This window comes from Melospiza melodia, chromosome 3, assembly GCF_035770615.1.
Source record: "Melospiza melodia melodia isolate bMelMel2 chromosome 3, bMelMel2.pri, whole genome shotgun sequence".
NCBI lineage: Eukaryota > Metazoa > Chordata > Aves > Passeriformes > Passerellidae > Melospiza > Melospiza melodia.
Genome location: NC_086196.1, coordinates 72,269,514 through 72,297,277, shown reverse-complemented (window position 1 = coordinate 72,297,277; position 27,764 = coordinate 72,269,514). Strand labels below are relative to the sequence as shown.

General features: G+C 47.6%; 2 protein-coding genes across 2 annotated transcripts; both read right to left on the bottom strand.

The window, feature by feature from the left end:
• Positions 1-470: 470 nt before the first annotated feature.
• On the bottom strand, positions 471-3,462 carry LOC134416787 (acrosin-like). Its single transcript, XM_063153489.1, has 6 exons — positions 3,392-3,462; positions 2,870-3,112; positions 2,290-2,555; positions 1,876-2,021; positions 1,144-1,400; positions 471-717 (listed from the first exon to the last, which is right to left on the bottom strand). The coding sequence occupies exons 1-6, from the start codon at positions 3,460-3,462 to the stop codon at positions 471-473; spliced, it is 1,230 nt and encodes a 409-aa protein (XP_063009559.1).
• Positions 3,463-7,860: 4,398 nt separating this feature from the next.
• Positions 7,861-15,454, bottom strand: LOC134416589 (transmembrane protease serine 9-like). Its single transcript, XM_063153349.1, has 10 exons — positions 15,384-15,454; positions 14,862-15,104; positions 14,283-14,548; positions 13,869-14,017; positions 13,212-13,386; positions 9,910-9,979; positions 9,409-9,630; positions 8,847-9,112; positions 8,522-8,667; positions 7,861-8,046 (listed from the first exon to the last, which is right to left on the bottom strand). The coding sequence occupies exons 1-10, from the start codon at positions 15,452-15,454 to the stop codon at positions 7,861-7,863; spliced, it is 1,794 nt and encodes a 597-aa protein (XP_063009419.1).
• Positions 15,455-27,764: the final 12,310 nt, after the last annotated feature.

The window sequence follows — 27,764 nt, the reverse complement described above, 5'->3', positions numbered from 1 at the left end:
AATGTGACACTTCTCACAAATGGTTACTGTTGGAGGAATTTATCTTGAGTACAGTGAGGCAGTAATATCTCCTAGGGGTTTTCAACCAATACTGGAGCCTTAACAAAAATATTTTCCTATCTTCTTCCTAGGCTTGATGTACCAGGTTCCTCCAGGCCATGGTGGCTCCGAGCACTTTCCTCTCTGACCAGGCACTTTGGAGCTCTTTGGAGCCACTCTGTCCCTTTGTGTCCAATGGATCTTGCCCAGGAGTTGGAATTGCATTGAAAAGCTGATTCACTTTGAGCATAGGTAATTTTATTTCATCAACTTATTAAACTCCAGTGTTTGCCTGCACACAGGAGAGGAGTGTGGTCAGGACAGAGCAGGGTTTTGACCCTGAGGCTGCCTTTGGATCAGCAGGCATTGTCCCAGCAGGAAATGGTTGTGGTGCACTGCAGTGTGCCCTGGATCCTGCCTGCTTCTGCTGCTCAAGCTGTGTTTTGTCCAAGGACCTCATGAAGGAGCTTCTTCACCTTAGTAAAGAAGTCTACCAGCTTGTTGAGTGGATATGGGCAGGAGCTAACCTCACCCAATGGTGTTGGTTCTGGAGTGGGGAGGGCTGTTGGCAAAGGCTTTTGAGAGGGGATTGGTGTCGGCCATGGCTTATGAGTGGGGGGTTGTGTTGGCCATGGCTTATGAGTGGGGGGTCGTGTTGGCCATGGGTTAGAAGTGGGAAGTGGTGTTGGCCATGACGTATGAGTGGGAAGGGCTGTTGGCAATGGCTTATAAGTGGGAGGTAGTGTTGGCCATGGCGTATGAGTGGGAAGGGCTGTTGGCAACGGCTTATAAGTGGGAGGTAGTGTTGGCCATGGATTATTAGTAGGAAGGGCTGTTGGCAATGGCTTATAAGTGGGAGGTAGTGTTGGCCATGGCGTATGAGTGGGAAGGGCTGTTGGCAATGGCTTATAAGTGGGAGGTAGTGTTGGCCATGGCTTATGAGTGGGAAGGGCTGTTGGCAATGGCTTATAAGTGGGAGGTAGTGTTGGCCATGGATTAGGAGTGGGAAGGGGTGTTGGCCATGGCTTAGGAGTAGGAGGTAGTGTTGGCCATGGCTTATAAGTGGGAATGGGTTGTACTGGCCACGGGTTAACAGTTGGAAGGGGTTGGATTGGCCATGGTTTCAGAGTCGATGGTGGGGGAGCTGTCAATAAATGATTCCAGGTTTGTGATGATGGAGAACCCTTTCCAAGTGTGTTTGCCCCTGTGTGGACCAGGATCCAGTCATAGAAGTACTGAGTGGAGGTGTAGACTCCAGGCTGCCTTGCTCTGGCGCAGCCTTTTCCCCAGCTGGTGATTCCGACAACCCACCAGGAGTCAGCCTTGTTGTCCTGGCACATGAGAGGACCACCGCTGTCACCCTGCAGCAGAGCACAGAGGATTAAGGTGATGTTGGTGGCGCCTGCCAGCACTGGGGCTGTCTCCTTCTCTCTCACAGCCCCTGCCAGAGCTCTATCCTGGGCAGAGAAAAGCTCTGCTCAGAGGCTGGAGCCTCCAGAAGCTTGGCTGTGAATGGCATGGGTTCAGGTAGGGTAGGGCTCTCTCTGTCCTCTCTGCACAGGACTCCTGGATGCGCAGAGGCTGGAACTTTGGCACCTGGACCTCTTCACTGCCAAGAGCACTAGCTGAGCTTTCTGGGCTTTCTGTCACAAGGGGAGGCCTGGGCAGGCAGGTGTGGATGGGCAGTGTGTGGGAAGCCCCCACAGCAGTCAGGGGGAGCTGGGGCTGGGAGGGTGACTGAGTGGCCGGGCAAAGCAGGCCCTGGGCTGTGTTGGGGTGGTGCTTCCCTGGCTGCTGGTGCTGCCGGGGGCTGAGAGGCTCGTGGCACGTTCCTACCTGGCAGGTGTCGATGCCACCCTGTGGGTAACCAGCACACAAGTTGTGGGTGTGGATCTCCCCTCCGTACCAGTCACTGCTGTTGCAGAGCTGGAGATCGATGAGCTGGACCTTGGCCTCCTGCAGGTGATCAGGTGCATCTTGAGCTGTGAGCAGAGAAAGGAATAAACCGTGAGCACCACATTGCCCATTCTCCTCTCCTGACTTGAGAAGGGCATTCTCTTCCCTAGGGTTTGGCTTTGCCTCTGCAGAGACACTGGAGCACCGTGACCCTGCTTCCTGCCTCTGGGGAGCAAGCCAGATCTGTCTCTCAGAGGCATATGTTCTGCAGACTGGCTTTGGTCTCTGCTTGGGAAAGCCCAAACCCTCTCCTCAGTGGGCTGAGCTGGCCCAGGAGTTGCTCTTGGAACTCACATCTTGCAGTAGTGGCCCCCCAGCCAGCAATCCAGCAGTTTTGCAGCTTTGACACTCTCAGTCTGGCGTCGGGCACACAGGCCAGCTGGATGTAGGGGCTGCACTTGACAGGGTGGTCCAATTCCAGAAGAGCAATGTCATAGCTCATGTCATTAGGGTTGTAGTACTCATGTACCAGCAACTGCTTGACACTGCGCATTTGTGCCCCATGGCCCGGCTGAGTGAACTGGGTGGCCCCAATCACCACAGACAGCAGGCTGATGTTACTGGAAAGGAGATGGAGAGTGAGATGAGAGGGAGCAGAGCCATGTGCCACAGCAGTCCAGCAGTTGCTAGACCTTGGCTTGGAAAGGCACAGAGGGAGAAATGCTCTGTCAGGTGTGAGTGCCCTCGCACATCTTAGGCTGGGGGAATGTCAAGCTGGAGTCTGTTAGGAAGCCTTGGCACGAGCCCAGGCTTCTCCTGAGCACTGTGGCAGCCTGGCTGCCTGAGAGGAATGGGGATGGTAGTAGCAGGTGGTGCTGCTGACAGGACACCTGCTGGCATTGTGGAGATGTCCCCGTTCCCTGCCCCTTCTTACTCAAATTTATCGAAGCAGTGGGCTGCTGTGAGGACCCACTGTGTGTTGATGAGGGACCCTCCACACAGATGCCCTGGGTCTGGAACCCATGGGTGGTGGATGCTGACGATCCAGGGCCAGGCTCCTGGCAGAGCACCAGCACCACCCACAATGCGTGTCATGCCGGATTCATAAGCCATGTCGCCGTAGTAGTACGCCATGAGGCCATAGTCAGACACCACAGCTCGGAGTCCGCAGGTCCCTCTGCAAGCAGAAAGTCATTTCCATGCTGCTTCATGGCCTGCTGTGGCTCAGGCTGAAGCTCAGCCCTCTGCCCTCCCCACAAGGCCTTGCACGCACAGCAGGCCAGGGAAGGCCATGGGGTGTGTGTCTGTCCGTGCCAGCACCTGGCTGCTGGCAATGAACTGAGGCTTCCCATGGTGGGTGGGAAGCTGCGGCCTGGCCATGGGGGACAGGTGGGTCCCTTCCAGGGAAGGCCGCAAGTGTTGCCATGGCTCCTTCCCTGGGCCTGGGCCCACTTACCCGCAGTTGTCCCATGTCCCATGCGACAGCCCGGCCATGGTCAGCAGGACGAGGAGGCCGAGCCAATTCATGTCTGCCAGAGGCACGAGTCAGCTGCAAGCACTGAGAGCTCCGTGCAGCAGCACAATCACAGCCACACTGCCCACAGCAGCTGTGCTGCCCGTGGTGCCCTTGGTCCTGGCGCTGATGTCACAGATGGGTGGGTTCCATGTTCTGAGCACTGCGGGGTTCTGTGGCATGGGGACCCACTGGGGGAGGGGCAACGTGGAATTGGTTAGCCATAGAATGGTTTGGGGGTGGAAGGGACCCTGGTGATCATCTAGCTCTGAATCCCTTGCCTTGCTTGTGTCGGGATGGCTTGCACTAGACCCAGCTGTCCACAGTGTGCATGTCTTGGCTTAGAAGCTGTCCTTGAACACTTTCGGGGGTGAGGCATTTAAGTACTAAGTCCTGGTCATCAGGCCCTGGTTAAGGCTTGAACAACAGGCCTTTTGCCGAAATTGGCCACTAGATGGACCTTCAAAACAAGTGTTATGTATAGCCACTCTGTAGATGAATAATGGATTTACCTTTCCATACTTAGGAACTAAACAAGGCCACATCTGGCCTTGTTTTTCGAGTGTGGGATCACAGAGAAATCTCCTGGTTTCTCTTAGAGCCCTCCTAGGCCTTGGGAGCATCCCAGTAGGAGAATGAAGCCAGATGTTACTGCACTAGAAGTTTTGGTGTCTTGCCTCTTCCGCAGTATAAAAATGGGGACCTCTCACAAACAGTCACTAACCTCACTGCCTGTAGGCAAAGGTACCTGCAGGATTTCCAAGTTGCTGTCAGTGGTTCCCCAGTCTTTAACTATGACAGTGGCTTCCACCCAGTTGATGGGCAGGCCTGGATGAGGATCAAGGATTAGGGTAAATTGTGACTTGTCTTTCTTCATCACTGTAGGTGGTCTTTTATAGTAATGATTAGATGCATTGTCTGCCTTGTGCTTTTATAAATATTTGATAATGATTTTATGTCCAGTTTACTTATCCATTTGCAATTCTTTGCAGTTTCAAATTGTAATAAATGACATTTATTCTTGAAGTTGGTGTCTGTGTCTTCTGTGCTGACCCTGCTTACATGAAAAACAGGCACCCACAGCAGCTCTGGGATGCCAGTATCTCAGCAGCCTCACAGTCAAGAATTCCTTCCCAATATCTCATCTAAAGCTACCCTCTGTCACTGTAAAGACATTGCCCCTTGTCCTATCAGGACCTGCCCTTGTAAGAAGGCTCTCTGCTGCTTTCTTAGGCCCCTCTTCCTGCAGGATGAGGCTGTGCAGTCCCTGGGGCAGGCAGCAGCTGAGGAATCCATTTGGGGCAGGGAGCTGGGTGTGCAGCTGCAGTGCCAGCTGCAGATTGAGCTCTGGCTGGCAGGACCAGAGGCTGTGAACTGCCCGTGCTTTGCATAACAGAGGGCACAGGGAGCTGTGGCACTGGCCAGCATTTGAATGGACACTGAGCACTGCAGCAGGAGCTGGTGGCTCTTTATGGAACGTGACATCTGTGAGTCTGCTGGGGGAATCCTGAGGCTGAATGGGTATGGAAACCTGCTCTGACTGGGTGAGAGTGGTGTGGGTAGGGAATCAAACAGGGCAACCATTGGCTCATTGGAGCCATCTGCGCTTCCAAAATGGTCACCCAGTGGAGTTTCCTCAGCACTTTGGCAGCCCAGATGGGACCCAAGGGCTGCTGGAGCCTCCGTCCTTCAGGTCGGAGGTCACCTGGGATCTTTAGAGCAGGAAGGAGCCAAATGGGAGCGTTACAATTTTGTGTGTAGACTCTGTGTAAATTATGAGGGTGCATTTGAGCCTCTCTATTGTTGTGGCATTTGGTGCAGATTTGGTGAAATCACTGGTAGAGGGTGGAGAAGGCATGCACAGCATGATCAGTGTAAGGCAGCCACAGAGGAGTTGTGGAGGCCCCTGTAAGACGAGAGGTGGGGGGCCCTGAGTCTCTGCTAGGACACTTGAGTCTCTGTTCAATGTCTTTTGGAGACAGGCACAGGGAGAGCCTTGTGTTCCTCATGCCACACAATGGGTGCTAGGGTCCCTGGGCACACACAGAAGGGGTGGAAGTCCCTTCACAAGGGACTCCTTCAGAAAGGAGTTTCACGTGCTTCGAGGTGTTTGATGTGATGGGAAGTATCCCTGGTTTATTTAGGGGAAGAGATGCCCGTGGCTGAGGTTGCACAGAACTGGGAGAAATTGTTTGGGCAGCAGAATCTTGTCAAGACAGCACAGTAAGGTTGTTCCAGGATGGTTGGGTGGCTCTAAGCTGGTCTGCTCACTGGACAGGGTAATGGCCATCCCCAACCCTGAGTGACACTCTTGCACTTCCCTGGTCTTTAGTGACCATGCAGCCCCTGAAATTTACTTCAGGAAATATTTGAAGAAGCTTAAGTCAGGGAGGCAGGGACCAGTACAGACATGGGGTGGTTCTTCTCAGCCCAGCCCATCTTGATTAAGACAAATGGAGGAGTGCCACCCACTGTGAGATAGGATTCCATTGGCCTGGTGATGCCAGATAGATTTTTGCCTTTTCTCTTTTATGTATTCTCTGTAGTCTTTACACATATATTTGTAGCTCTGTTGTTGTATCCGTGGCGAATTTTCTTAGCACTTTTCCCCTACCTTTTGTCTAAGTAGAAAGACAAAACATATTTCAGACCTCCAAGCCCTGTGGAGTACAAGGCAACTAAACTTACATTTGTTCTTCTTGGAAACCAAGTCTGGAAACAGCTCTTTGAGACATATTTTCATAAGCAAGGTTTAGTTTCCATCTGAGTGGAAGAGGATTTAGAGAGTGTTGAACTGAGGGCGGAGTTACTTCACCATGTGTGGTCCAAATTGGTGATTTTTGTCAAATATGCTAATTTATTAAGCTTATAAAACTGCATTCACAGAATCACAGAATCACAGAATTTTCAAGACTGGAAGAGACCTATAAGATCATCTAGTCCAGCCGATGTTCTAACTGTTCAACTAGATCATGGCAGCAAGTGCCACATCCAGTCTTTTTTTGAATTCTTCAAATTCATCTCCTTTAGGGGAGGAATTCTATGGTCATTTGCCATATCTGCTACTGGAGGCCTCCAATAAAGATGAGCCTTTATATTACCTCCTATGTCCAAAGTGTGGTTTTTTATTGTTTTGTTCTAGGTTCTTTAAGGCATCACTTGAAGCCAAGAAGAATATCCAAAGCAGGCGGAGTGACAACCAGCCCAAGGCATTTTGAAGCATTCTATTAGATGGTGAAAGTCAATGTTCACTTGCTTTCACCTGTAAAAGACAGGTGAAAACTGCCTCCAACAAGTCTACCCCATGGCATTCCAGAAGCCTCTACCATTCCCCCCCTCCCCATCCAAGAGTATCAAAGTTTGATTGAAAAGGATATAAAAATTTGGTGCAAATTTGTACAGTTTTTAGATGATTTGTTAATTATCAAGTTGGGATAAGAAAGTTCTTTCCCTTCCTGTGGTGATTATCTACAGCCCTCAGGCAAACCAGCACAGCAAGCTGCAGTTTGTGGCTCTGCAGCTGGCTCTTTGATTGCTCCTTCCCTCCATTGCCACGCTTATACAGCCCTCTCATCTTCCACAACTCCTCCCTTTCCCTGCCCTCGTCTCCTCCCGGATACGGAGCCAAGCCCAGGCATCATTTCCCCCTGGCTCACAGGCTGGCCATGCCTGTGAACAGCCTTGGTGTTGCAGGTGCTGTTGGCCCACTCACCTTGGCCTTCCACGGCATTCCTGGTGCACTTTCCTAGGGTTCCTGCCAGGCTCCTCTCCCCAGAATGACCCCAGCTCTTCCTCTGAGTATCTGTGAAGTGTGACCACCTGGCACCTCAATCCCCCTTTGCTGCCTGTGAAATCTGGCTCTGCCTTAGGGCACTGGCACTCCAGTCAGGAGCCAGGAGTTTCCCTTGTCATGCTTGGGAGTTTCCCAGATGTGTTCCCTTAGCCCAGGCTCTCACCAGGCCCTAAATTAGCAGCCCATGTGCATTGCAGCACCACCCCCAAGGTATCTGCTTTTTTCCTATCCTCTTCCAAGGCTTGTGGTAGCAGGTTCCTCCAGGCCGTGGTGGCTCAGAGCACTGTCCTCTCTGGCCAGGCACTTTGAAGCTCTTTGGAGCCACTGTGTCCCTTTGTGCCCCCAGGCTTGTTGTGCAGGTGCTGAGCATGGCACTTCTTGTCTTACCCAGGAGTTGGAATTGCACTGAAAAGATACTTCCCTGTGACCAAAGGTAATTTTATTTCAACAACTAAATCAACTCCAGGTGTGTGTGTGTGTGTGCACAGAGGAGATGAGTGTGGTCAGGACAGAGCAGGGTTTTGACCCTGAGGCTGCCTTTGCATCAGCGGGCATTGCCCCAGCAGGAAATGGTTGTGGTGCCCTGCAGCCTGCCCTGGATCCTGCCTGCTTCTGCTGCTCAAGGAGCACTTTTCATTGCATTTACACGCATATTGTAATCAATCCAGTTATAGAAGTGCTGAACGGAGGTGTAGACTCCAGGCTGCTTTGGTCTGGCACAGCCTTTTCCCCAGCTGGTGATTCCAATGACCCACCAGTAGGCAGCGTTGTTGTCCTGGCACATGAGAGGACCACCGCTGTCACCCTGCAGCAGAGCACAGAGGATTAAGGTGATGTTGGTGGCACCTGCCAGCACTGGGGCTGTCTCCTTCTCTCTCACAGCCCCTGCCAGAGCTCTATTCTGGGCAGAGAAAAGCTCTGCTCAGAGGCTGGAGCCTCCAGAAGCTTGGCTGTGAACAGCTTGGGGTCCTGTAAATTAGCGCTCTCTCTGTCCTCTCTGCACAGGACTCCTGGATGTGCAGAGGATGGAACTTTGGCACCTGGACCTCTTCACTGCCAAGAGTACTAGCTGGGCTTTCTGGGCTTTCTGTCACAAGGGGAGGCCTGGGCAGGCAGGTGTGGATGGGCAGTGTGTGGGAAGCCCCCACAGCAGTCAGGGGGAGCTGGGGCTGGGAGGGTGACTGAGTGGCTGGGCAAAGCAGGCCCTGGGCTGTGTTGGGGTGGTGCTTCCCTGGCTGCTGGTGCTGCTGGGGGCTGAGTGGCTCATGGCGTGCTCCTACCTTGCAGGAATCAATGGTGCCCTCTGGGTAACCAGCACACAAGTTGTAGGAATAGACTCCTCCTGGGTACCAGTCACTGCTGTTGCAGAGCTGGAGATCGATGAGCTGGACCTTGGCCTGCTGAAGGTGAGCAGGTTGATCTACACCTGTGAGCAGAGAAAGGAATAAGCCCCCAGCAGCTCCATACTGGTTCTGCTTCTCTGTCAGACGAATCCCTTCCTCTAGGGGCACCCCTTCTCTGCAGGGATTTATGTTCTGCTGTGGGGAAGCCCAAAACCTATCTCCAGTGTGCTGAGTGGGCCCAGAAGTCACTCTTACAACTCACTTCTTGCAGTAGTGGCCCCCCAGCCAGCAACCCAGCAGTTTCTCAGCTCTGAGACTCTTAGGGTGGGTTCAGCCAGACAGGCCAGCTGGACGTAGGCACTGCACAGGACAGGACGTTCCAATTGAATCAGCGCAATGTCGTAGCTCATGTCTTTACGCTTGTAGTCGCGGTGCATCACCACCTTCTTGACACTGCGCACTTGTGCCCCAGGGCCTAGCTGATACAAGTTGGTGGCCCCAATCACCACATACAGCAGGCTGAAGTTACTGGAATGGAGATGGAGAGAGAGATGAGAGGGAGTCACAGCAGCCCAGCAGTTGCTAGACCGCGGCTTGGAAAGGCACAGAGGGAGCAACGCTCTGTCAGGTGCCCTCGCACATCTTAGGCTGGGGGAATGTCAAGCTGGAGTCTGTTAGGAAGCTTTGGCACGAGCCCAGGCTTCTCCTGAGCACTGTGGCAGCCTGGCTGCCTGAGAGGAAAGGGGATGGGAGTAGCAGGTGGTGCTGCTGGCAGGGCACCTGCTGGTGTTGTGGAGATGTCCCCATTCCCTGCCCCTTCTTACTCAAATTTATCGAAGCAGTGGGCTGCTGTGAGGACCCAATCTCCAGTGATGAGGGAACCTCCACACCAATGTTTTGTGCCTGGTACCCATGGGTGCTGGATGCTGACGAGCCAGGGCCATTCTGCTACTGCGGAACCAGCACCACCCACGATGCGTGTCATGCCGTAGTCATAAGCCACATTGCCGTAGGAATAAGCCACAGGTCGGTACCCACAGCTCCCTCTGCAAGCAGAAAGTCATTTCCATGCTGCTTCATGGCCTGCTGTGGCTCAGGCTGAAGCTCAGCCCTCTGCCCTCCCCACAAGGCCTTGCACGCACAGCAGGCCAGGGAAGGCCATGGGGTGTGTGTCTGTCCGTGCCAGCACCTGGCTGCTGGCAACGAACTGAGGCTTCCCATGGTGGGTGGGAAGCTGCGGCCTGGCCATGGGGGACAGGTGGGTCCCCTCCAGGGAAGGCCGCAAGTGTTGCCATGGCTCCTTCCCTGGGCCTGGGCCCACTTACCCGCAGGTGTACTGGCTCTGTGCCAGCCCGGCCATGGTCAGCAGGACGAAGAGGCCGAGCCAATTCATGTCTGCCAGAGGCACGAGTCAGCTGCAAGCACTGAGAGCTCCGTGCAGCAGCACAGTCACAGCCACACTGCCCACAGCAGCTGTGCTGCCCGTGGTGCCCTTGGTCCTGGCGCTGATGTCACAGACGGGTGGGTTCCATGTTCTGAGGACTGCGGGGTTCTGTGGCACAGGGCTCACTGGGGGAAGGGCAACGTGGAATTGGTTAGCCATAGAATGGTTTGGGGGTGGAAGGGACCCTGGTGATCATCTAGCTCTGACCCCCTTACCTTGGGCATAGTGGGGTAGCTTGCACTCAACATGTTTTCAGAGCTCCGCTCAGAAGCTCTTCTCGAACTCAGTGACAATGGCTCCCCCAGTTGATGGGCTTACCAGAATGATGGTCAAAAATTAGGATAACTAGTGATTTGTATTTCTTCATCACTGTAGACAGTAGTCTTTTATAATAATGATTAGAATCATTGCCTATCTTATACTTGTATAAATATTTTCTAAGTATTTGATGCCCTGCTTGCTTATCCATTTGCAATTTTTTGCATTTTCTGATGCCTTCAATTTTAGCTTTTATATTTTTCTGATTCTCTGGCGCCTTGCTGTGTAACTCTGAACTTCATATTAAGTGGTGAATAAATTCTTTTTGCAGGGTAGTTAGATAAAACAATCCCTTCTCAGCTTGAAAATCAAAGACAATCATTACCAAAAAGCAGAAATAACAGCAAATTGAGAGGGACAAGCCAAGAGGTTGAGACTTCATGACCTGAAGCTGTAATTGGACAGTTAACCCCAATATGTAAATAGACCAAATATTAAAATTGTAAAATCTGGTGACCAAGATCCATCTTTGATCCAACCAGGGTGTAGCACTGACCAGGCTCTTGTACTGCCCAAGGTGTATCCTTAAAGGCCTTCCAATAAATACCAACTTTATTCATTTAAATCTGTCGAGTCTCTGTTCCAGAAAAACCTCCTCAGGCATAATTTTGAATTACAGTAAATGACATTTATGCCGGAAGTTGATGTCTGTGTCTTCTGTGCTGACCCTGCTTACATGAAAAACAGGCACCCACAGCAGCTCTGGGATGCCAGTATCTCAGCAGCCTCACAGTCAAGAATTCCTTCCCAATATCTCATCTAAAGCTACCCTCTGTCACTGTAAAGACATTGCCCCTTGTCCTAACAGGACCTGCCCTTGTAAGAAGGCTCTCTGCTGCTTTCTTAGGCCCCTCTTCCTGCAGGATGAGGCTGTGCAGTCCCTGGGGCAGGCAGCAGCTGAGGAATCCATTTGGGGCAGGGAGCTGGGTGTGCAGCTGCAGTGCCAGCTGCAGATTGAGCTCTGGCTGGCAGGACCAGAGGCTGTGAACTGCCCGTGCTTTGCATAACAGAGGGCACAGGGAGCTGTGGCACTGGCCAGCATTTGAATGGACACTGAGCACTGCAGCAGGAGCTGGTGGCTCTTTATGGACCGTGACATCTGTGAGTCTGCTGGGGGAATCCTGAGGCTGAATGGGTATGGAAACCTGCTCTGACTGGGTGAGAGTGGTGTGGGCAGGGAATCAAACAGGGCAACCATTGGCTCATTGGAGCCATCTGCGCTTCCAAAATGGTCACCCAGTGGAGTTTCCTCAGCACTTTGGCAGCCCAGATGGGACCCAAGGGCTGCTGGAGCCTCTGTCCTTCAGAGCAGGTACTGGTGAAGTCACCTTTTCATAAGCAAGGTTTAGTTTCCATCTGAGTGGAAGAGGATTTAGAGAGTGTTGAACTGAGGGAGGAGTTACTTCATCATGTGTGGTCCAAATTGGTGATTTCTGTCAAATATGCTAATTTATTAAGCTTATAAAACTGCAATCATCTCCTGTAGGGGAGGAATTCTATGGTCATTTGCCATATCTGCTACTGGAGGCCTCCAATAAAGATGAGCCTTTATATTACCTCCTATGTCCAAAGTGTGGTTTTTTATTGTTTTGTTCTAGGTTCTTTAAGGCATCACTTGAAGCCAAGAAGAATATCCAAAGCAGGCGGAGTGACAACCAGCCCAAGGCATTTTGAAGCATTCTATTAGATGGTGAAAGTCAATGTTCACTTGCTTTCACCTGTAAAAGACAGGTGAAAACTGCCTCCAACAAGTCTACCCCATGGCATTCCAGAAGCCTCTACCATTCCCCCCCTCCCCATCCAAGAGTATCAAAGTTTGATTGAAAAGGATATAAAAATTTGGTGCAAATTTGTACAGTTTTTAGATGATTTGTTAATTATCAAGTTGGGATAAGAAAGTTCTTTCCCTTCCTGTGGTGATTATCTACAGCCCTCAGGCAAACCAGCACAGCAAGCTGCAGTTTGTGTCTCTGCAGCTGGCTCTTTGATTGCTCCTTCCCTCCATTGCCATGCTTATACAGCCCTCTCATCTTCCACAACTCCTCCCTTTCCCTGCCCTCGTCTCCTCCCAGATATGGAGCCAAGCCCAGGCATCATTTCCCCCTGGCTCACAGGCTGGCCATGCCTGTGAACAGCCTTGGTGTTGCAGGTGCTGTTGGCCCACTCACCTTGGCCTTCCACGGCATTCCTGGCGCACTTTCCTAGGGTTGCTCTCCCCAGAATGACCCCAGCTCTTCCTCTGAGTATCTGTGAAGTGTGACCACCTGGCACCTCAATCCCCCTTTGCTGCCTGTGAAATCTGGCTCTGCCTTAGGGCACTGGCACTCCAGTCAGGAGCCAGGAGTTTCCCTTGTCATGCTTGGGAGTTTCCCAGATGTGTTCCCTTAGCCCAGGCTCTCACCAGGCCCTAAATTAGCAGCCCATGTGCATTGCAGCACCACCCCCAAGGTATCTGCTTTTTTCCTATCCTCTTCCAAGGCTTGTGGTAGCAGGTTCCTCCAGGCCGTGGTGGCTCAGAGCACTGTCCTCTCTGGCCAGGCACTTTGGAGCTCCTTGGAGCCACTGTGTCCCTTTGTGCCCCCAGGCTTGTTGTGCAGGTGCTGAGCATGGCACTTCTTGTCTTACCCAGGAGTTGGAATTGCACTGAAAAGATGGTTCCCTGTGACCAAAGGTAATTTTATTTCAACAACTAAATCAACTCCAGTGTGTGTGTGTGCGCACAGAGGAGATGAGTGTGGTCAGGACAGAGCAGGGTTTTGACCCCGAGGCTGCCTTTGCATCAGCGGGCATTGCCCCAGCAGGAAATGGTTGTGGTGCCCTGCAGCCTGCCCTGGATCCTGCCTGCTTCTGCTGCTCAAGGAGCACTTTTCATTGCATTTACACGCATATTGTAATCAATCCAGTCAAAGAAGTACTTAGTGGAGCTGTAGACTCCAGGCTGCATTGCTCTGGCACAGCCATATCCCCAGCTGGTGATTCCGACAACCCACCAGTGGTCAGCGTTGTTGTCCTGGCACATGAGAGGACCACCGCTGTCACCCTGCAGCAGAGCACAGAGGATTAAGGTGATGTTGGTGGCACCTGCCAGCACTGGGGCTGTCTCCTTCTCTCTCACAGCCCCTGCCAGAGCTCTATTCTGGGCAGAGAAAAGCTCTGCTCAGAGGCTGGAGCCTCCAGAAGCTTGGCTGTGAACAGCTTGGGGTCCTGTAAATTAGCGCTCTCTCTGTCCTCTCTGCACAGGACTCCTGGATGTGCAGAGTGCAGAGGATGGAACTTTGGCACCTGGACCTCTTCACTGCCAAGAGCACTAGCTGGGCTTTCTGGGCTTTCTGTCACAAGGGGAGGCCTGGGCAGGCAGGTGTGGATGGGCAGTGTGTGGGAAGCCCCCACAGCAGTCAGGGGGAGCTGGGGCTGGGAGGGTGACTGAGTGGCTGGGCAAAGCAGGCCCTGGGCTGTGTTGGGGTGGTGCTTCCCTGGCTGCTGGTGCTGCCGGGGGCTGAGAGGCTCGTGGCACTTTCGTACCTGGCAGGTGTCGATGCCACCCTGTGGGTAACCAGCACACAGTTGGTGGGTGTAGAGTTTCCCTCCGTACCAGTCACTGCTGTTGCAGAGCTGGAGATCGATGAGCTGGACCTTGGCCTCCTGGAGGAGATCAGGTGTAGTACCTTCCGCTGTGAGCAGAGAAAGGAATAAGGCTCTGGCAGGTCCATGCCAGTTTGCTCATCTCTCAGGTGGTTATTTCTTTCCCTGGGTTTGGCTTTACATCTGCAGAGGCACTGGAGCACTGTGTCCTTGCTTCCTGCCTCTGGGGAGCTGGCCAAGCCCATCTCTGCAGACATGTACATCCTGCAGCCTGGCTTTGGTCTCTGCTGTGGGGAAGCCCAAACCCTCTCCTCAGTGGGCTGAGCTGCCCCAGGTGTTGTTCTTGGTACTCACATCTTGCAACAGTGGAACCCCAGCCAGCAATCCAGCAGTTGATGAGCTCTGAGACTCTTAGGGTGGGTTCAGCCACACAGGCCAGCTGGATGTAGGAATTGCACTGGACAGGGTGGTCCAATTGCATCAGGGCAATGTCGAAGCTAAAGTCATTAGGGTTGTAGTCCTGGTGTACCACCACCTGCTTCACATTGCGCACTGCAGCCCCAGGGCCCGGCTGAGTGAACCGGGTGGCCCCAATCACCACGTAGACCAAGCTGGCATTACTGGAAAGGAGATGGAGAGAGAGCTGAGAGGGAGCAGAGCCATGTGCCACAGCAGCCCAGCAGTTGCTGTATGTCAGCTTGGAAAGACACAGAGGGAGCAACGCTCTGTCAGGTGTGAGTGCCCTCACACATCTTAGGCTGGGGGAATGTCAAGCTGGAGGCTGCTAGGAAGCCTTGGCATGAGCCCAGGCTTCTCCTGAGCACTGTGGCAGCCTGGCTGCCTGAGAGGAATGGGGATGGAGTAGCAGGTGATGATGCTGACAGGGCATCTGCTGGTGTTGTGGACATGTCCCCATTCCCTGCTCCTTCTTACCTCATATCATCAAAGCAGTGGGCTGCTGTGAGGACCCAATCTGGACTGATCAGAGAACCTCCACACAGATGCCCCAGGCCTGGTATCCATGGATGCTGGATGCTGACGATCCAGGGCCAAGCTGCTTCCGCGGCACCGGCACCACCCACGACACGTGTCATGCCATAGTCATAAGCCACATTGCCGTAGGAATAAGCCATGGGGCTGTTTACAGATTGCGGAGGTCGGAGTCCGCAGATTCCTCTGCAAGCAGAAAGTCATTTCCATGCTGCTTCATGGCCTGCTGTGGCTCAGGCTGAAGCTCAGCCCTCTGCCCTCCCCACAAGGCCTTGCACGCACAGCAGGCCAGGGAAGGCCATGGGGTGTGTGTCTGTCCGTGCCAGCACCTGGCTGCTGGCAATGAACTGAGGCTTCCCATGGTGGGTGGGAAGCTGCGGCCTGGCCATGGGGGACAGGTGGGTCCCCTCCAGGGAAGGCCGCAAGTGTTGCCATGGCTCCTTCCCTGGGCCTGGGCCCACTTACCCGCAGTTGTCCCATGTCCCATGCGACAGCCCGGCCATGGTCAGCAGGACGAGGAGGCCGAGCCAATTCATGTCTGCCAGAGGCACGAGTCAGCTGCAAGCACTGAGAGCTCCGTGCAGCAGCACAGTCACAGCCGCACTGCCCACAGCAGCTGTGCTGCCCGTGGTGCCCTTGGTCCTGGCGCTGATGTCACAGATGGGTGGGTTCCATGTTCTGAGCACTGCGGGGTTCTGTGGCATGGGGACCCACTGGGGGAGGGGCAACGTGGAATTGGTTAGCCATAGAATGGTTTGAGGGTGGAAGGGACCCTGGTGATCATCTAGCTCTGACCCCCTTGCCTTGCTTATGGCGGAATGGCTTGCACTAGATCTGGTTGTTCCGAGCCTGGCTCCAAAGAGGTCCTTGAACACATCCAGATGCAGGGCTACCACAGCTGTCTTGAGGCAACCTGTGCCATTTCATCAGTATCCTCACAGTCAAAAGCTCCTTCCCAATATCCTATCTAATGTTACCCTCTGTCACTGTAAAGGCATTTCTCCTTTCCCTATCAGTACCTGCCCTTGCAAGAAGGTTGTCTTCAGCTTTAAGTCCCTGTTCCTGTGGGATGAGGGTGTGCAGGCCCTGGGGCAGGCAGTGACTGTCTCGTGTCACTGTCTGCTGGCATCTCACAGGAAAACACCTACCATGGCATCAAGCCTCTTTGAATTTCACTGTCTTCCTGCTTCTGCTTCTCTCTGTTCTCTGCAATTTTTTCCATGAGATTCTTTGCCAAAGAGTATCACTCTGGAACTCCTTCAGGAAGCATGTGTGTGCTTGGGTCACCAGCCAATCCAGTCACAGCCACAGTGGGTGGGCATCCACATTTCCAATGTGGATGTTTGAAGGGCAGCTGTGAATGTAACTGATTCAGATTCAGCATGGAAATGAAGAAGAAAAAAAAATCTGTCCTAATAGCTTTTAATGAACAAGCCAACTTGTCAACATCAAACTCATTCAGTTTGGTGTTGACAAGTTGGCTTAATTTCTCAGGTGGAAGCATCCTAGAAGCTGTTAGAAGTTTTGAATGAGGAACATTGTTTGGAAGTTATACTTCTAAATATTTCTGTAGCAATTGTGAATTTTTTTTCAGTGATTTTCTTCTAGAGATTGAGTCATGAAATGTAGGCATAGTAAAATATTTAAGATTTCACATGGCTTTTTATTTTGAGAAATGCTGGGTTATGTGAGTCATGACAGGGATGATACTGACCTAAACAGAGTAGCTGACTTTATTGCTAGGATGATACCTCAGAATCTTCACTATTCTTAAGGTACCTCACAATTCTCCCCAGCATGGGTTTGCCTGAAAACTTTGAGAACAATGCTGAGTCTTCCAGAATTTCAGCAGCTTGTTTGGGAAGCCTTACCTGGTATTTCTGGAGCAAAAAGAACTTCTTCTAAGACCATACTGGCCTTGACTTCTGGAAGTGCTTTATGTTTGGCACTCATCTATAATAGCTCTACTTTGGAGCTCTACGAGAAAATGGGGTGAGAGGGGAGGCAAAATGGTTAATTGCTTGCTTCTCACAGGCAAGATATTTTTTTTTCTTTACAGGGACACAGAACAAGAGATACTGGAATTTTCTATTTTTTAGAAAAATGTAAATGGTTGAAATTTTATTTCATATTGGAAATGGATTTTCTTCAATGTATTTTCCAAGGAATTACAGCTGTCTGTAAGCATAGAAGGGCTGGAAAAAGTTAGGTTACATGGCAAATCTATTTATTTCTGCTGTTTTTTTTAAATGCTTCCTTCAATATTAATGTAGACCATGAAAAAGATTTGTTACACAAGTGATCCTATTGGCTTGCCAGGTATGTTTACACAGTTCTTTTGTTCCATGGTAAGATAATACAGACATCCAGATCATTGATTATTCTTGTGTCTGTAGCACGGTGTTACTCTGAATCATGTACTACATACAACGTGAGGCTCAGGCATTCCAAGAGATGCATAAAGATATTTTATGGGGAAAAAAGTTAATTGCCAATTGATTTATGAACATAGCTTTCTGCAGAAATATGATTGGATTGAGTAGAGTTCAGGAAACTGTGATCTTTTGTGCATTTTTATAGGACAGTTGCATGCAGTTGTGACAAGAATAAAGTTAAAATTTCAGTTTTCATGACATTAGCATGGGAAGCTGAATGTGACTTCCTGACTTCTATAGCTTCAGTTCTCCAGGTTCATCCACATTGCAGCTGAGAAATGTTATTCTGCAGTGTCTAACATTGCCCATACACTACACAAAGAGCTGCAAAGCAGCCATAGTAGGAGCAGGCTTTGGGTTTGCATTAATCAGATGGTGTGTAGCATCTTTATTCATATTGTGCCTGTGTAAGCTGAGAGATGCAGTGCATAATCTACTCTGCTCTTGTACTGAAGAACAAGTGTCTCAATCCTTGTTGTCCTTACAGTAGGTAAAAGGTAGGTGTTTGATGTTAAGCATGGCATTCTATGGTGCAAATTAAAAAGAGAGGGAGAAAAAACAATCAGTTGTTAATGGGAGGGTAATGACTGTGGGAAAGTTCTCTAGAAATTGGGAAAAAAATTGCTTGTGGGAGATACTTCTGTTGGGGTTTGGAGAACTCAGGAGTAGAGTAAGAGTGTGTGTGTGCATCTAAAAAGTATTCGCAGTTTTGAGGTGAGGGAGTAGAAGAAAATAAAAGTGAACAGAAATGGACAGAGTTGTTTTGGAAGTGAGATATTTCCTGTGGTGTTTTTTTCTGAGCAAGTGAAATATATCTTCATGTTTTTGTGTTGAGTTTTGAACCACTTCTATCTTCTTCATGCTTTTATTTTTCTATAACCTGTATTTATGACATGTTTTTTCTTTTCATTTTATGAAAATTTATTTGAAACATACTTCAGTAAAAATGGGAAAAAATCCTTAAAGCATGGGTGTTCCTATAAAGTCCATTTAAACTGAGGTGTTGAGTATTTTATTCAGTTTTCTGCTTTTGTCCACATATGACTACATGTATACATGCACATATAAAAGGTTAATGGATTGTCTGGATTTTCCAATATCGCACTGTACATTTTCAAGCATATTTGAAGGCTCATCATGTTTTTCATATTCTGTTCCAAAGCCATAGAGACGTCCTTGTCTAAAGATGTGTACAAATTTATGGAGGGTGTGAAGTTTTTTACAATTTCCTTGGCAACACAACAATATTTACACCACCATAATTTTCTTATGCAATAAATATTTGCTGTTCAGCTGGCTGAGACATCCCTAATATCTTCCTTTGAGCTGTGTGACTGGGATAGCCTAGATTTTTGAACTGTTGTTTCCTGGGCACATGCATGGACAAAGGGCCTGTTGGTTCTCTGTAAAATTATGTAAATTTACTTGTTTATTTCATGGAAATGCATGCAAGAATTATCTGTGGTGCCATAAAAATTTTGTCAGGGGTGCATATGGGAAACCGGGAAGATTTCCCAGGCAAAATACTTAATCTGTGGCTTTTCTTGCTGCTAGTTCATATTTTCTTAAGAAGTCTTCCCAAGTCCTTCGAAGTCTTTTTCCTCAGTTGCTGAAGGCTGCTTCAATCTTCACTCATGCAGTTTTTCTGCTTTTCAGAGTTTATTCTTGGAAAAGATGCTGCTGGTGTTTCTAACTAAGTATGCGATCAAAGGATAGAGTCAAACAGATGCAGGAGGACATCCTGGTTCAGCTCACATAAGGATGGTTGTGTGGATTCAGAAGAGCCTTTCAGGAATGATTGCACCTAGGCTGTAAGAATTTCTTTTCTGCCTTAGGATCCAGGCTGGATTGTAATATATCTACGAGTTCCAGAAGTTCATGGCTCTGCTGTAGCTGCTAGTTTGTCCCTGTGTCAATATGTGTTGCTGACCACACACTATCATTGCCTGGACCCAATTTTGTAACGAGCAGAGGACCAGTGACAGGACCTGAGAAAATGGCTAGGAGCTTTGTCAGGGGAGGTTGAGATTAGACATTAGGAAAAGCTTCTTCACCCAGAGAGTGGTTGGGCACTGGAAGTGGTCACAGCAACAACTGACAGACTTCATGGAGCACTTGGACAATGCTGGGAGGTGGACTTCAGTGATCCTTGTGGGTCCCTTTCAGCTCAGGATAAACCTGTGATGCTATGAGCGCCTTATGCTCTGGAGGAAAATGCAGTTAAATGCTTTCTGGAGGGGACATATTTCGTTTTCTGAGACACAAAAAGGAGAGGTCTACCTCAGCTGGCAGAGTACTGATCCCGGGGACTGCAGCATGCCACACGCACAAGCACACGAGATGACATCCCCAAGGCGGGCAGGACGAGCCCGAGCGGCCGCGGGAGGGCGGCAGAGCCTCAGGAACGGAGAGGCGCCGCTGGAAAACGGGTTCGGCAATAACAGGAGCTGCTCACAGGGGTCAGCATGTCCCATAGACAAAATAGGAGATGAGCTCAAATTTGCCTCGCTTCTGCTCTTATTTCCATGGGTCATTAATTATGTCCGTCCAGATTAGGCCGTAAGGTTCTTGGGGCTTGTCTAAACGATGTATTGCTAGGCACACCTATGACACTGTGCAAATAATTAACTGCTGTAATTATTGTGCTTGTGAAGCACCCTCACTTGACATTGCTACGGGACAGCTATTGTCTGTATCGAATGTGGCTGTGTCAGCCAGACTAGGACCTTGAATCAAAAACTGGAGGAAGCCAAGCCCTCATTGACAAATGTGTTTTATTGCTTTGAAGCATTTGTAGAAGGAAACCAAAATGTTACCCATTTAAGCTTTTCCCCTAAGTACTTCCTGAACAAGAATGACCAAATTGCCAAGGATTAATTATTGTCAATTGAGACATTTGGGACAACCAGATTCTAATCATGTTCTATTGGTTAGATCTTCATATTAAAACCAGGAAGAAGTGCATTAGCAAGGGCTCTTGTGAGATCTTGCCAAGTTTTTAATCTATTTCACCATCTTTTAAGATGTTCATGAGTAGCAGATGAGGTGTCTAGGGGCATGGCCTTCCACAGATTGTGATCTTCTTCAATGTACTGTCATGATTCTCAGTGGGAGCTGACAGAAATCTCTCTCACCTGCCTCTAGGAAGAGCTGCTTGGGATGTTCTCTATCCTCTGGCTCTCAAAGTGATGCAGTCTCCCTGTTCAAAGGTGTCATTTTTGCAGCACAGGAATCCTGAGCAGGGGGATAGCAAGATACTGCTGGTTAGTGAAGGTGGCTGTCAACAGAGGAAGTGTTCAAAAATAAATTTGCACCAAGAATGTGCATGGCTCACACAGGATTAACATTGAAGAAAATGAACACAGGCATGTGCGTGCTTGTGTGTAAAGCTTCATGCCATGGTTTCAGGGAAAGGGTGGTGTTCAGTCCCAGAAAGCACACTGGTGCTAGCAGGAGCTGTCCTGGCTGTGTCAGACCTGCAGTTAAGAGCTTGAAAACAGCACCTAAAGTGGTGATCAAACTTTCTATCTGAAAGGGGTTATTTGGGACTGCCTGGATTATTTCCTTTCTTTATCTCCAGTGGGAAAAGCAACACCTCAACAGGCTCCTAAAAGGCAGAAACAGCCCAGGTCATCCTCTTCACAGCTGAGCACCTCAACTGCTTAACTACAGGATGAGACTCCTTTTTCCTCTCATGAGTTTTACCTTCTTGGCTGTCCACTATATTTTTAATACATAAGTATACTGAGGTACCTTCAAAAGGCGAATAGACTGGGATTATATCTGGTTTATTAATACTCTGTGCTGAGATGAAAGTTGGGAGAGGGGATGCCATGGATTCATCCCCCTCTTGGGCCAAAGGGGTCCTAGGCCTGTGCCTTAGTGCCCTTTCCCCATCTGGGGCTTGGCATGGGCATTTTTTGTGCCATAGGTCCAGCCAGAACATTTATTCTGGCACCTAAAGAGGCTATGCCCTACACTACATCTCATCAGTCATCCTGCATCTAAATGATGTTCTTCGGAAAATTTTGGGCTGAAGAGGTAATATATATATATGTGTGTGTATGTGCATTGATCAGAAAGGCCAATGAGCCTGTGGTGGCCCATTGATACCAGACAGGCTTTGTCACATGGATATGCTTAAGCTTTTCAGCTCTCCTGGGAGGTAGGTTGGTCTTACTCCCATTTTAAAAATGTGGGTTTATTGACTTTTTCTGAAAGGTTCCAGCAGAGCATAACTATGCAGAGTAGAGAGTTGTGTGCTGCCCTCAAGCTGTGCTGCCCCACTTTGGCATCCCCTCTGTGTCAAGGCCAAGCTCTGCAGATCTCCCAAGCACATTGAACTCAACAGCATCATACACTTAGGAGAGCACAATTTGGTCCTAAATATGCAAAAGATTTAAACTGGTGATTTGACACACCAAGACAAGAGAGAGACTTCTGAAAAATAACAAAAGGTTGTGAAATTGCTAAGGGATTGAGTTGTTTGAATCATTGTTCAAGCTTTATTAAAAAAAGGTATAAATTCATTTCAGTTTTTAGTGGATCTCAAGCTGCCAATTTCTGAGCTTTCACAGCCTTTGATGTGATTCCAGCTTTCTATGATGTAAGTGGATTATTTTTTCCTTAATTCTGAAGAGGCCATTTCCCTCCCAGCCCCCTCCAGAAAAAATGTCACAGCAATCAGACTCAAACCAAGCACTGACTTTGGCTCATTGTAGATTTTAACCCACTCTCAGCAGTGGTTTATTTATCAAATGCTTCTTTTTAGACTTGAGTATAAGGGGAGGATACTAGTGGTAAACCACTATTTTAAATAACACTGATCCTAAAACACACAATGGACCTTGCAATCCAGTTCCAAAGTGCATACATAAAGAACAGTTAATCCATCCTTTGAATACAGCCAACTTTGGGATGGAATATGGCAGCTTTTTAGCATACAGAGCAGCAAAACACAGTGTAGACTGCAGCATGAGGAATAGTTTATCCAACAAAAAGCAAAAGGGAAATGTAGACAGGAAGAATACAATAATGTACCTGGACTTAATCCAAGATACCTGAGCTGACATTTCTGGTCTTGCTGAACCAGCCCCAGAACCCTTAAATCAGGACAATCAGTCAAGACTATGTACCTTGTGCAGTGGCAAAGACCTCCAGTGGTACCAGAGTCCTTTCTGTGGATGTGGATAAGCTGGATCACTGCAGGTTCAGAGGAAGACATCTGTCTATTGAATTATCAGTGTTACAGCCTGTACATTTTCTTACCTCTGGTAAGAAAAATACACCAGACGAAAATTGCTGAAATCACATCTCAGACAAGCGTGACTGAAGATATTGGTGTATATCTGAGGCCAGAAATAATACAGCAAGGAGTTGCAGTGACAAACTATGCATTTTCTCCTTTTTGGACAGGTTGTATGTACTTCTCCATGAGGCATCCAGCACCTTTTGAATTACAGTGGTAACCGATGTCCTGAAGTGTCTGGCAAGGCATCCAGGAATAGGGAGATGCAGAAAGCTTCCTGTGGGCACTAAGGAAGAATGAGCAGGGCTATGGGGGCATGGACACACATCCCTTTTGGTAACTGTCACACACTATCTTGTATCATGGGCCGGAGCTTGGCCATTGTCCAATCCAAAGAACAATTTAAGTTTGCAATGCAGCAGACTCCTACACACGACACTCTTAGAACACACCATCTCCTTTACCTTGCATAGCTCTAAGCTTGTCCTGTCGTGGCAGAGATGTGAAAATTTGGGGAAATGCTCTGCTGGCTTCTCCAGTATTAGCTTTCTTGCAGATATGCTGAGGATCATCTGGTGCTGCTCTGGCAGGTTTTATTTTTACGTTCTTCTGTTCTATAAGCATAATCTTTAGTCTTTCTGAATCAATTGCAATATTGCTCTCAGAAGCAAAATAGTGGTTTGTAAATTTGTGTGTTTAGTTCTTATAAATGTCTTATCATTAGGTTTTAATGAGCGATCATAACCAGTTCATTACTTGAAACTCACTAGTGATTCTTCTTTGATTGCTTTAATTTCCTTAGAAAAATTTGGTACACAGACTGTGAAACCAATACTGCTGCAATAAATATATGCCTAATTTTGACGGTGGTTATGAATTTGTTGGAAGGAAAATGTTTTCTTTGCATAAGCCTTTAATGAAATAACTCAAAAGTTGAACAGATATAATTAATTTGCATATTCTAGACCTAACTTTTACGGACAATTGAAATCTGAAATTTTGTATTCAATGTATCTTCAGGATTGAGCAACATAGTTGCTTACAGGATGTTTTCTTCGAGGAAAAAAGTAGTTCAATCTATCATCCAGTCAGCACTAGATGGCACTATTTTATAACGTGTGGAACGGTCGTTTGTCCTGCAACAGAGTTTATTTCTCTGCAGGGAAAGTCAGTGCCTGGATAGCTGCTACATTTGAAATACTGATAAACAAACATCTTTCACAGGATCTGATTGTTGTTGTTTAATATACATACTGACTCAAAGCAAAATACTGAAATAACACTTGGTTAGGGATTTTGGCCTGGAATCCGGAAACAAGGTCCACAGTTAAGCTTTAAATTACACCAACTAAACCAAAATCAACTAACATTTTAGGAGACTTATTTAGACTTTGAATCCTTGCAAGCCTCCTTAGCCCCTTATCTGAGCAGTCCGTGAAGACATGCAGGAGCATGACACCAGAGACAAGGGAACATCATAGACATGTATGCACTACCCTCTATACACCTGGACACTAACTCATTATCATCACCAGATCCTGGATTTGGCCTAAAACATACAGCACAAACATGCCCTTCCTGACTGTGCTCTCATCTCTAAAACGAGGGTTTCTCCTTTTCCCCCCTCTCATTGGATTAGGCTGTAAATCATAGCTATGCTCAAATTTCCCTGGTTTTGGCTGGGGCCTCCAGGCTACTATTACTATGAATAATACTATGTCTTCATAATGCATTACGGTCCCAAAATAGCAATGAACTTTATAGGAAACTGTGTCCCAGGGTAGTACCAGTATGGTTTTTGCAGTCCAAGTGGATATTAATTTATATAATATTAAGGTTCCCCTTGCAGAACAGCAGAAAGTCGTTGTTTAAGTTTAGATGTTACACTCTACGTATCTGAACCCAGAATGACTCTGAGTTGCTCATTACTCCATTGCACACACTTATTGCTAATGTTGCTTATGGGACTGTGAGAGCATGAGAGTGAGATCCAGCTATTTGATTTTTCCCCCCTGCGACACAGAAGAGCTTTTTGTGGTTCTGGTTTTTCAGGTTACATTCATTTGCTGTCCTTCTAGAGTTTGAAACTGGCAGCCCAACATTGATGGACAAAGGCAGTTAACCCAGTGAGCCACCAAAGCACACTGCAGAGCCAACAAGCATTTCTGAGGACACCAAGGTCGATCTTGCCTCTCACAAAAGCATTTCAGCTGGGTTTTGTTCACTAGGTGGCACAAATGCGTAAGAGATTGATTTAGAAAAGTTTTCTCTGCAGTTTTACTGTTGATGTTGTAAATGTTTCCAGGGTGATTTTGAACGTGTTTCAAGAGTGATTTAGCCTCCAAAGTTAATTTTTGAAGAAAGACCCGCAGTGATACGTTCACCGGGGAGAAGCCAGTGCATGGAGTCTTAGTCAGCTCAGGTTTGCCCGTCTCAGCTGCATTCATGTCCTTCATGATGAACTGGTTGTATTAGTCTCCCGTTCCCTTCTTTTTCTTCTCTCAGATCACAGAACCAGCAGAACAAAAATTTTCACTAGACCAACCATAACATAATGATATCAATGCCCTTTTTTTCCAAGAACAGTATAAACTGGACAACATTAATGGAAATACCAGTAGATGAAAGAGATAGTAGCCATATCCTTCCTTATCTAAGGTTTGTCTGGATGGAGGGAGCAGAGGAAAAGCCAGTGGTGAAGCAATGGGGGTGACCTATCTTCCTGCTATCCACCAGCCACACAACTTCCAGCCACAGAGCTAGAAGCATTAGACTGGACATGTGAGTTTCAAAGACAATCTGAGGTTCCTTTGCTGGCTTGTCAATACAGGTGGGCTTCATATGTGTGCTTTTTGAAAGTACTAGCATAAATCCTAAAAGATCAGTGTTCTCTGTTTCTTTATGGATCTATTTTACTGTGTAAGATTTTCCCAATTTCACTAAATTTTATATATGTATATATATATGTAGGCTTCATATATTCTTTCTGTTAAGGGATAATCAACTCTTGGGTTTGTGTCCCTATTTCCACTTCTTAACCCTGAAGATAATAGAAATTATGTGATTTCAGACTCCAGGCTGAGTGTAAGACCTGAGACTCATGAGGTTTGTGCTGTGCATCAGGAGGGAGCAGGCAGTGGCAGAAAGCCACTGCAACCATTAAAATGCAAGTGGAATACTGAAGGTAGGGAGGGCTCAGGCTTTGGAAATGAGTAACTTAAACATTTTCTTTCCAAACATCTGTAAATTGTTAGTTTGATTTATCTTGAATTAAAAATCATGTTTAGTAGACTGACAGCATTTTTTAATTTTCAGCCATTAGACTTTTCAGATGTTTGAATTTCATGCTGCGCCATTGCCTTTGATGCTGGAGAAAGGTGCCCCTGCTCATGAGGTATACTTGGGTCCTCTACCAAGGGGTAAAGGTCTTTTCTTGCTCTGTGTAGACCACAATTAAATCCTTGAGATTGTCTACTACCCCTGTTGAAACTGATACCATTTTCAGTCCTATTGGAAACATCATTATGCTCACTTCCTAGGCCAGTCAGATGAAGCCGTATCTTGGTTTAATTTGATGTTGCCAAACACTGTAACAAATATGGGATGTCAATGTCTCTGCATGGAGAAAGCCAACTAAAAGAATTCAAGACTTAAAGCATCCCTTTCTCCACTCTTTTCCCTCCACTGTTGTCATTTTTCTTTTGTTTACAGTGGTTATTGTTTGTTCAGTGAAATTACTCATTCTCTCTTTCTGGAAATGCAAATCTCAACTTGTCTAAGTGTTTTTACCCCTAATTTCAAAAAGAATTATGAAAGAAAGAAAAGATATTAGACTGTCATTCACTTTGGTAATGAGTATTGACTAGAATTCAAACAAATGTCTTTGATTCTGAGCTTGGTGCTCTCACAACTGGAATAGGTGGATTTGATATTTGTTTTTTCATCTACAGCTGAGTAAGGACTTCCAGGTAGTTCAGATCTGTGCCTTGTCATGATCTTTCTAGAAGGTATATCTAACCCTTAAACTTAGCAAAAATTTAAATCTAAATTTAAATAGACTCATTTTTACCTAAAATCATGTGAAGTAAGAGTTAAGTGTTTCTACAGATGATAATGTTCAGCATCAGATAATCCATATACACATAAAATTCAAATAATCTCATATAGCTGTATTTTCTTTGTTTTCAGGCCCACATAATAGGAATCATTATTATTTTATCCTATGAAATTCTTCCTGAGCGAATCTTTTAGGTTTGCTCAAATGCAGTAGCAAGCTCAGCAGATGAACGAGTTATTTTGATAGGCCCCAGAACTGACTCATCTCTAATAAAAATCTGACCACCCTAAAATTGAACCTAGTATGGATTGTAGCAATGATACCACAGGGTGTGTTTTGCTTTTATGATTCTTCCTCTTATTTTCTTAGTATTTATGGCAAAAGCCAGTTTTCTGTTGATCATGGCCTGCAGATAGCAAACATACCTCCCAGTACATGACTTGACCTCTGAATGGTATTAGGTTTGGACATTATAGGAACAAGATACATGAATGGTTCTGGCTTCAGGCTGCCATTCTGCAGACTTCCCTAGGTGCTTGAATTTGTAAATAATGTGAGCACTGCACTTGCATGTGTTTCCTCAGGAGTAGTATGATGAGCATCTTTCTGTGTCTGGGGAACTATTAGGTTAATGTTGAAGAGAGAAAAAAAATCTCCTTCCATCTGTGCCCATCCCATTTGAATGTTTGACAAAATATACACTGACAGATTCCTGAGCAATCCGCCAAGACAATGGGTATCCCAATGTTTTCCCAGACCTCCCCCTGTTCTCCCTTGTTGTGACAGGTCCTAAGCCATAGAACTAACAAAATACTTCTCCCTAATACAAATATAACAAGTCCAGGATAAGCCCAATGGAAATCCATACAAAAATCCAGTGAAAGAAATTTGCAAACAGAGATTGAAAAGTGTCTGCATGTTTAAATTCTTAATTTGTACAATGTTTTGGGAATCCTCAACTTTGAGGGATTCTGAGAAATTGCTTTTCATGGAAAGTGTTTAATGACTAGATATAAAAAAAATGCTTTGGGAGCCCTTGTCCAGCCTGAAAATTTTAGGTCCTGAATGACTTTAGTCACCTCTTTTGTACAGAAGATGGACTGAAT